General features: G+C 34.5%; 1 protein-coding gene across 10 annotated transcripts in view; it reads left to right on the top strand.

Annotated features, from left to right (window-relative positions):
• The window catches only part of Mbnl2 (muscleblind like splicing regulator 2), a 156,636-nt gene extending 149,621 nt beyond the window's left edge, over nucleotides 1-7,015 (top strand). For all 10 annotated transcript variants that reach the window (XM_063246952.1, XM_005007159.4, XM_023560641.2 and 7 more), the window contains one exon: nucleotides 4,235-7,015. In XM_063246952.1, the coding sequence (XP_063103022.1) occupies nucleotides 4,235-4,249 (15 nt within the window). In that variant the 3' untranslated portion in view covers nucleotides 4,250-7,015. The remainder of the gene's footprint in view (nucleotides 1-4,234) is intronic.
• The last annotated feature ends 3,533 nt before the right edge of the window (nucleotides 7,016-10,548 follow it).

Below are 10,548 nucleotides of genomic sequence, written 5' to 3' on the forward strand. Positions count from 1 at the left end.
GAAGAGTCAGGACAACATGTATATTTCATAGCTCCTTACTTAGGCAAGGGAGGGATAATATTTTCTTTCTGCACTGAAGGTTCTGTTGGTCAGGTGCCCTACGCCTGTTTCTCGGAGGGAAAGCTGGAAAGTTGCAGGATTACTCTCTGACAGGCCTTCTTTCCCATCCCACTCGCTCTTACACCGCTGTTTCCACTAATGTTGCTACAACTTGTACCGATATCTGGTTCAGGAAGCAGTTATCCAGAACTGTGAATATCTCTTCCAAGAACGTGAAGCTGATGAATTCACAAATAAGCTCACAGCTGAATTCAGTCCAAAGATATATTTGAGTTGTTTTTCCTAATGTAAATTTTCCTAATAATAGTGGAAAGTCAAGCAATATGGATCCCAGTTTCTGCAGCTTCCCTGACTGGAGCTGAAGGCCCGCTGCCAGGCTTCCCACCTGCCCCATTCATTTATCTTCCTTTCCTGGTAGACCCCAGTGGAACCGAGACAGCACTGAACCTTGTCTGCTTTTTATAAGCTTCCTTTGACCATGAGTCAGGTCCTTCACTAAAGAGAGAAGAATTATTAAATCGCTGCTGTAACACGTTTGGTAGGAGATAACCCAGATGAGGATTTTTGGAGCCATTCATGCTTTATGTTCAGTAAATAAATATGAGATTAACAATGGACTGAGTTCAGATGGTAATAACTTAGAGATGCAGATTGAGCAGAATCATCACATTCTCAAAGCCAACCACTTGAGGGACATTTTAATTCTCTAATCATTTCTTCATCCACAAGTAGACTTCATTGCAACCAATTGATATTTTGGCATTGTAAATACCCTTGCTGCAACTAAAGGGGCCACTAAAGATGTATAAGAGTGCTCATGATTTGAGATCAACTGTGTCTTTTAAAAACAGAGTCATGGATTTTGTGGACATCAGCTGTTTTTCTCACTTTTGTGTGTTCTCCTTTTTGTGGAAAAAGGAATTGAAAATAATACTTTCAGTTCAAAATTTTGATTTACTGCACAAGATTGGCAAGACACTTACTCAAAAATCTAACTTTTTCCTCCTGCCATGATTCTTCACTGTATAAAATACTATTCACTTAAGAGAATCGTATATCAGGGAGATTAATAGAAATGGATTTTGTTCAGTGCATTTGGTTTCTTTCTTGTCATTGTAGCTTGCCAACGTTTCTCAGAAGCTGACACTGAAGCAGCAGGGCTGTGGTTGGGTAGAGCATTCTTTTGCTGTAAGCAGACACATTGTGACATCCATTGGGAGACCTAGGCAGGATGTGGTTGGCCACCAAGGGAAAGATGCCCGAAGAAAGCCAGCAGTCTCACAGGTCCCTCAGCAATTCTACCCATGTGGCTTCTCCAGTTAGTCCCCCCACTGTCCCTCACCCAGTGCTCCAGGTTCTCTTCTTTCCCTGACTCCCAAACTTCTGACCACCCTCACCAGCTGGCTCCAATGGAGGAACAGACAAGCTCTTGGGAACCACTGCTCTTGCTAGTCCCATTTATGACCATCATGCCAGAAAGGGGATTTTTATGCTCAGAGCAGAGTGGATATCTGGATTATGCAAACCTGTTCAGGTCATCTTTTCCATGTCTACAAACTAAGACTATAATAGATATTTAGCTTATGAGACATAGATAAAAATTCCATGAAATATATATTCTATGAATATATATTAAAATTCAAATAAAACCAACAATGCATCAGGAAAACATACAAAATACACATATTCGTCTTATTTTAAATTACATTTCTTTAGGGCCAGGCAAAAATATAATCTGAATTTAAAAAAAGAAAAATACGCTGTTAACCTCAGAAGCAGCCATCAAAGGAGTTAAACAAGGAGTTAAACAAGAGGCATCAGTTGGCAACTGTACGTCATCTGGAATCCCATTCTGGGTCTAGTTCCAAGGTGTCTTTTAAATCCCAGAGTCTGCTTAATTCACACTTTCCTGCAAGGTCTAGTTCTCAGGGAAAACAAACAAACAATATCAAATGATATTTTCAAGAAAATTGTTGTGCTAGAAAATGGAATTCCTAAGGAGAAACACCCAATGCTTTCCTGACTCCTGAGGTCAAATCTCTCGAACCTCTTGAATAACATCAGCTGTCAATAGTAACTCATTTCTTTTCCCATGTATGTACTCCCTAAGACAGCCCAAGACACAGCACAGTGTAATGCGTTTTCTGGCCTAGATGCCAGGCAGCAGTTCAGCTGCAAGTTCAGTAGCATCGGAGCTCATTTTCATCTGTGTCTTTATCCACATATTGGCTTGCGGGTTGGTTAGGGGAGAGGAGAAAGCACTTTGGGTGAGCCTAGTTAATGCTTTTAGTTAACTCTGAGATGGATTTACAGTCCAGTTAAACCAGTTAAACTGGATTTACAGTCCAGTCAATGGTCATGCATGTCTCTGTCAATACAAGTTCAAAGCATTGTTGTAACTAATTTCTGCAATGCAAATTCACTTCTAATTTTGTGCACCTTTAAGCTTTCTGTAGGATACTTTCCCTCTAGGTGATTGGGAATTTCATTCTATAGGGCACTTTGATTTCAATCAGTAATCAAGAATATAAAGATATTTCAAAATATTCATTACTGCATGTCAGTTTTCCCATAAATATGTTAGAGACACTGGCTAAAATAAAACACAAAACCAGGGCATGATTTGATGCCCTAAGAAACATTCTTGTTTGGAAAATTTACAGATAGCATTGAAGCTCAAGAATGAAATAGAAAAATTCCTATTTAAATATCAAATATCTAAATCTATAAATGAAGTTATAAACTGGCTATTTAGAGAATATCATTTTTATCTAATTTATTTACTATTCAAAGATACTATAATAGTACTTAAATACTAAAAGCTATGACAATATTTACATTTAAATCATTACCTCTTATTTTTGTTCATATTGATCATTATATGTAATAAGAAATACTACTTATCTCAATTAATTTTAAATTCCAACTCATGTTTAAAAAACAAAGAGTGATCTTAATATCTGAAGTTTTGAGTTTCCGTTTAGTACAAATATTTAATTAAGTTCTTCCTCTATTTTATTAATTCTGTGTACATCTGTATGTTTCAGTAAAATAAAGAATGTGTGTATTTATTTGTGAGTAAAACATTTGAGGGTACTAAAACTGTTGTTTATAAACTATGGGGAATTCAATCAAAGGGAAAAATATTCACGTGTATAAATTCTGACATAATGTGATAATATATTATATTTGTAGAAATGAAGCTTTTCCTGAGAATTGAATCCCAATTTGTGTGAATATTATCTTATCCTTATCATAAAGATATTTTATGAGTTAGTTCTCAACAAAGACACTCACATGGTAACAAATAAATATTTTATTAATTACCCAAAGTTTAGACCAAGCATTGCATAAAGAATAAAGATTTTTGTTAGAATATGCTCAAAACTTAGCTTTTAACCTTGATATGAATAAGCCAGACCATGCAGGCCCAACTCCCTCTCTTTTGCAATGGTGTGGAGTTGTATACTTGAAATCAAACTGCAGGAACCACTGTTTGTATTTGATAGTTTAGCCTTATCTGTGCTTTACCTTTGCTTTTGAATTTATTAAGACTATTTTAACTGCTTGATTATACTCTTATCCCTATTTTCTCCTTAATATGTGACATTTAAACATACATTACTTGGCATTTGAAACTGGTTGTTGTTATATCTTAGGAATAGAATTACTTTTGTTAGGAATATATCTTTGAATTATATGAGTTAATGAATATAATCTAATTTACTATAAGTTTTAAGATACTTATATTTAGGCTTACAAACAACTCTTTAAGTACAAACACATCCTCTGGTTAGAATTTCTGATCTCCATAGCAAATATTAATTGCACATTAATGTGACTGTATAACAAAAGATATAAACCAAATGCTAAAAAGAGGCTCTAAACAGAGTGCATGCCCACAGATGTGCTGTCACAGCTTTACAGAAAGCACTGTGTAGTTGAGTCATCATTCCTTACAGTGGCCGCATAGCAGAAGTGGTTAAGTAAAAAAAAAAACTTCAGCGTGGTGGTGGGGGGGGGAGGTTGTGCAAAATTCTAACTGCATTAAAAGTACAAGGAATTGAAGAAAGTTCCTACTTTCAAATGTCTTGTTTACTAAAAGTAAAACTTAAACTCATTGTTTTCCCTCTCAGAAAGAGATCTAAACGACACTTGTCTTTCTCTTCAACAGATAATTCTGAAGTAATCAGCAGAAATGGAATGGAATGCCAAGAATCTGCATTGAGAATAACTAAACATTGTTACTGTACATACTATCCTGTTTCCTCCTCAATAGAATTGCCACAAACTGCATGCTAAATAAAGATTTAGTTCTTCTGGACAGACCACAACTCTAAGAAGCTAGTGCTGCTATATCATATATGAGTATTAAATATGGTATGCTTAGTATATTCCAACCTAAGATAGTTAACTACCTGAGACCAGCTGTGATGTTTAAAGACATAAAGGATAAAGTTTACTTTTAAAGGGTTTCTAAACATAGTTTCTGTCCTAGGAATATTGTCTTATCTCCATAACTATAGCTGATGCAGAAAAGTCCAGAAAATGTACTCATTTCGACTCAGAATACTGCAAATTTAGCAATAAATAATTAGCATTAGTTAAACCTATTCCAAGGGCAGGTTCAGTTCTAACTCCAACCACTGTCATTTCATTTGCTCACTGGATCTAAGGGTATGTTTCACTTCTCAACACGATGAACGTTGCAGCAAAGATGAGAAGTGAAGTAAAACAGATAGATACCTGTCCTGCAGGTCTAAAACCTGAACGAAAGTCCAAGCACAAGTACGGGGACACATCAAAGTGTGGTATTCGGTTTGCCTGGAGATGCCGCATTGAATCATGTGATTCTAGAGTAACATTAAATAAATTGAAAAAGAAACTTTGCACGGTATGAGATTCATACCCCACCCAACAAAGTCTTGAAGGTATTATTTTACAAGTATATTTTTAAAGTTGTTTTATAAGAGAGACTTTGTAGAAGTGCCTAGATTTTGCCAGACTTCATCCAGCTTGACAAGAACGAAAGGCTCACGCCAACAGTCTAATCTAAGGGATTAGTCTTTCAAACTCACCCTCCAGTTGCCTGTTACAGAATAACTCTTCTAAACTAAAAACCTAGTCAAACAAGGAAGCTGTAGGTGAGGAGATCTGTATAATATTCTAATTTAAGTAAGTTTGAGTTCAGTCACTGCAAATTCGATTGTGACTTTAATCTAAATTACTATGTAAACAAAAAAGTAGATAGTTTCACTTTTTAAAAAAATCCATTATGGTTTTGCATTTCAAAAGTTGGATTAAAGGGTTGTAACTAACTACAGCATGGAAAAATAGTTCTTTTAATTCTTTCACCTTAAAGCATATTTTATGTCTCAAAAGTATAAAAAACTTTAATACAAGTACATACATATTATATATACACATACATATATATACTATATATGGATGAAACATATTTTAATGTTGTTTACTTTTTTAAATACTTGGTTGATCTTCAAGGTAATAGCGATACAATAAATTTTGTTCAGAAAGTTTGTTTTAAAGTTTATTTTAAGCACTATCGTACCAAATATTTCATATTTCACATTTTATATGTTGCACATAGCCTATACAGTACCTACATAGTTTTTAAATTATTGTTTAAGAAACAAAACCGCTGTTATAAATGGATATTATGTGTAAATGTTTAAAACATCCACTTTCTTTGTGAACATTTTAGTGATTGAAGTATTTTGACTTTTGAGATTGAATATAAAATATTTTAAATTTTGGCATCATTGCCTGTTATAAAAATTAGCTGCACCAACCATATCATTTTCTTTTTGTTTGAGAAGGAAGAAATTTGCATTTTAATTCATGTTGGTCAAAGTCTAATTACTATTTATCTTATATTGTAGATCTGATAACCCTATCAAAAGAGAATCCATTCTAAGTGTAATCTTACATAGTGCTTGTATCTTTGCATTTGTTTTAATTTGTGGAAAGGTTTGTATCTAACTTGTATTACTTTGGTAGTTTCATCTTTATGTATTATTGATCCTTGTAATTTTCTCAACTATAACAATGTAGTTATGCTACAACTTGCCTAAAACATTCAAACTTCTTTTCTTTTTTCTTTTTTTCTCCTTTGCTGATTCATTTAAACTCATTGAAAACATAGTATACATTACCAAAAGGTAAATTATGGGAATCGCTGATATATTTTTGTAGATTAATTGTTATAATGTTTCTTTTTTCTTTCATGATTCTGATTTTAAAAATTATTAGCATACAACTATTTTCAGCCCTTTAATAATGGAGCATCAAAAACATCACCTGTATCCCAAGCAAATATAGAAGACTGTATTTTTTACTATGATATCCATTTTCCAGAATTGTGATTATAATATGCAAAGAATCATAAATATGCCATTTACAATAAGGAGGAGGCAAGGCAAATGCATAGATGTACAAATATATGTACAACAGATTTTGCTTTTTATTTATTTATAATGTAATTTTATAGAATAATTCTGGGATTTGAGAGGATCTAAAACTATTTTTCTGTATAAATATTATTTGCCAAAAGTTTGTTTATATTCAGAAGTCTGACTGTGATGAATAAATCTTAAATGCTTTGTTTAATTACAAAAACAAAATCACCAGTATCCAAGACATGAAGATATCAATTCAACAAATACTATAGTTAAGAGACTAACTCTCCACTTATATGGGAACTACATTTCACTCTTGGTTTTCAGGATATAACAGCACTTCACAGAAATATTCTTTCAGCCATATACCACTGGTAACATTTCTACTAAATCTTTCTGTAACACTTAAAGAATTCCCTCATTCATTATCTTACAGTGTAAACAGGAGTCTAATTTGTATCAATTCTATGTTTTGGTTGTAATATTAAGTTCACTCACCCAATGTACAACCGATGAAATAAAAGAAGCATTTAAAAGGATTGTTTGGCCTTTCTCCTTTTGGTGTTTGACAGATTGATAATTAACCAAACAAAAAGTTTTGTATTTACAAAGGTATTGCTTGCTTGCTTCAAAAAAGACCACCTCTGGCCCTCAAATGGGGAATAAGCAGTTCTTGCTTTGGGCTTTAGATTTTTCACAGCATGAAAATAATTTAAAATGGTAGTTTCATATATATTTTTATTACTCTTTAACATTAGCAATAAAAATAATTCCTATCACTCAGCCCTCATCATGATTCTGCCTGATAATGAAGAGACTGAGCATCAATAATTCAATGAGGGAGGAAATATCATTTTCATTAACAGACAAGAAAGTACCCATTAACCTATAAGACAGGTTTCTGATAAGCTCTTGAGTGGACAAATTGTCCTGACCCTGAGACTCAAAAATGAGGCAAAAAAGATAAGTTCTTTTGTCTGCATAGGTGCTAGCCAGGCAGACTAAAGACAAAAACCAGGTTCAACAGAGAGAGGAAGATGGTGGTCCATCAATAACTCTCCTTGTCTTAAGTCATGTAGACAAAAGAAGTCACAGACTTACAGCCTTTCCTTTGAGTCTCAGAGTATTCCTCAACAAAGGTGCTATGGCCATCTGAATGGTATCTTAGTCCATTTTTTGTTGACACCTGGTAATTTATAGTGAATAAACGTTTATTTTGGCTCACTGTTCCAGAGTTTGGAAGTTCAAGAGTATGGAACTGGTACTGACTTACTTGGCTTCTGGTGAAAACTGAATGATGTTTCAGTTCGTGGCAGAGTCGCAGAAGGGCAAGTGTGCATATGCAAAAGAGATACAGCATGAGGGGCAGCCTCGCACTTAAAGGCCCACTTCTCTCAGTATTGTTCTATTGGCAAAATAAATTTCAATTTGAATGTTGGAGGAGACATAGAATATTCAAGCCATGGCAGATAGAAACATTCCTTGTTACGCTGGAGTTGGCATAAATCACCCCCTCTGTAGACCAAGGCAGGGACACGATAGAGTAAGTTTTCTCTGTGGTTAATTCAAAGCTTCTGGCCTTCTGAGTGGTTATGAAACCCTCTTCAAGAGTAGAAAACATAAACATTAGTCAGATAACATATTCCCAAATAAAGATGCCAGTGACTGTTCTTTACTAACACATTTGCAGTGTGTAACGTTTACATTCTTTGTATGGCGTTGGTACATGAGTATAACACATCTTAATTCCTCTACCTCCTTTTCCCGTTCCCTTCCTCCCATCTCCCTTCATCTCTTGGTTCCTTCCCCAGCTGCAAAAGATCTAGGTGTGTCTTTCCTATTATTTCTCTTTTATTTTGCCCCTCAAATTATTTAGACTTTGGGTTTCTCATATAAGAGATGCAAATATAAGTGTGTGTGTCTGGTTTATTTCACAACATTATGATCTCAATGTGCAACCATTTTCTTACAAATGACTAATTTATCCTTATCTGTGGCAGTGGTGCCCTACTGTGTGCATCTTTAAGCTCTCTCATCAATATTTGCAAAGGAAATATTCCACCTTTTTAATGTATTTTAAAAACTGATTAATACTTGAATGATCAACCTTTTTTTACTAGCATTTACAAAAAAAAAAAAACCCTTGCTATCTCACCAGTCATTTCTTACAGAATAAAAGCCTCAAAAACAAAGCAAAAGGATTGTATTAATAGAAAGTTCAAGGTTAAGGACAAGTCTAGACAGCAAGTTGTTAGGTGAAAAATCTAAGACAAACTATACTTAAAACTTTTTACATCTGGTTTTATGAAGTGTAATTTCCATCAGTAGACTTCCTGTGGTACCACATCAAAACCCAAAATGCAACTTAAAGGGATAAAAAAATCTATTTTATCTCTTAAGCATATAAATATTTCGTTATACAATGTCAATTACCCTACAATTATCGGCAAAAGTATTAGTAATCAAAGTTCAGTTGCAACACTGCAGAATTTAGGGGCAGCAAGGAAAATCAAAACAATGCAGCATTCTTTACTTAGAAGAGGAAGATACTGGTGCCCTACATGATTTGTTGTTGTTGTTGTTGTTGTTGTTGTTGTTGTTGAATACCTTAGTTTCTCTAAGACACTAAGTCATCAGGCTGTTGGACTGGCCCATCACCATAGGAATGACTGATCCCAGTGAATGAATATGATTCATGCAGAATGAAACAGAAAAGGCTCCCTCTGCTTCTGGCAGCTACCAGGTGTCAAGCTTCATGCTATATAATTCCATATATGGTCTAATAAGCCCACCTTGTGTTGAAGAGAGTTACTAATACTTGATAGTTAAATCCAATAGCTACAGATTCCTACCCAAGGTACCACAAACACATTCTATTGTAAGAAGAATCTTGATTCTAAATCAACACTGCCTTTCAACATCTGTCTCCTGGCGTGACTAGGTCTTTGGCTTAGCCCAAAACCTTTGTCTGGTGTACCCCGATTATATGCCCAACTATATATAATTGCACTTTTTTCCTTTGTTTCAGCTAGCTTTCTCTTTTTCTTTTCTTTTTTTTTTTTTCTTTTTCTTTTTCTTTTCTTTCCCTTTCTTTCATGCATGTGCTGAGAATAAAGCATGGGGCCTCTCACATGCTAGGCAAGTGTTATAACACTGAACTATATCGCTAGCCCTTTGTTCAGCTACTTTGAAGAACGCTGCTTGCTCATTTGAGACATGGCTGTAGCACATCCCTCCTTGTAAATTTCTTTGGGCTACTTGGCCTAAATTTTAGTAAGATCATTGTGGACATCCTCTCAAAACTAGTGAAGTTTCACAGAGTTGTTTTCATGAAATAGGATACAAACAGAAAAACACTCCTTCAGTTCACATACGTTACATCATCTTTAGTGATGTAATACAAAGGCTATTATCACGATAACATAGATGAGAAATCAAGACTCGTAAAAATTAAACAACTCTTTGAAGCTCAGAATTTCAAGCTCTGGCTTGTCCTGATGCTGCAACCATGTTGCAGTGAGCTCTTGTGACATCCTTCAGGCCAAAGTTTCATTAAAAATTCAGAGTAAAGTGTACATCTAGATTTAAAATGATACTGTAATAAAAATCCTTGATTAGGTTACTTAAACAGGTTTTCTCCCCTATCACAATTGTATGATTTACGAAATACTGTAAAGCACTAAACTACGAAGTATTATTTTAATTTGAACAGTATGGTTTTCCTAAAAGAAAGTCATTGAATTTTTCTGAATAAGGATGTAACCGTTCCCATAGAAGCATCCCGCCAAAAGATGTAATTTCAAAGTCTTGGGAAAATAGCTACAGAGAGTGAATTTCTAGATAAAGGTTACTTGTGGAAAAGTTCCTCTGAAATCTGATTGTGGCCAGAGAGGCTGAGAAGTTGCATCCTGCTTTTGTTTTTCTTTGTTTCATAATGTTACTGTGGATCTTTCCAAGTCTTTGGTTTATATATACAAAACAAAAAAAGATTTATATAAGTTCTTGTGTGCAAATTAAAATTATAAATGAAAGTGCTCTTTTAACTTTTCTTTAGCTAGAGAAACTTTCCCTC

Source organism: Cavia porcellus, unplaced genomic scaffold (assembly GCF_034190915.1).
Source record: "Cavia porcellus strain 051 isolate PalLab524CR breed Dunkin Hartley unplaced genomic scaffold, mCavPor4.1 scaffold_4, whole genome shotgun sequence".
Lineage (NCBI taxonomy): Eukaryota > Metazoa > Chordata > Mammalia > Rodentia > Caviidae > Cavia > Cavia porcellus.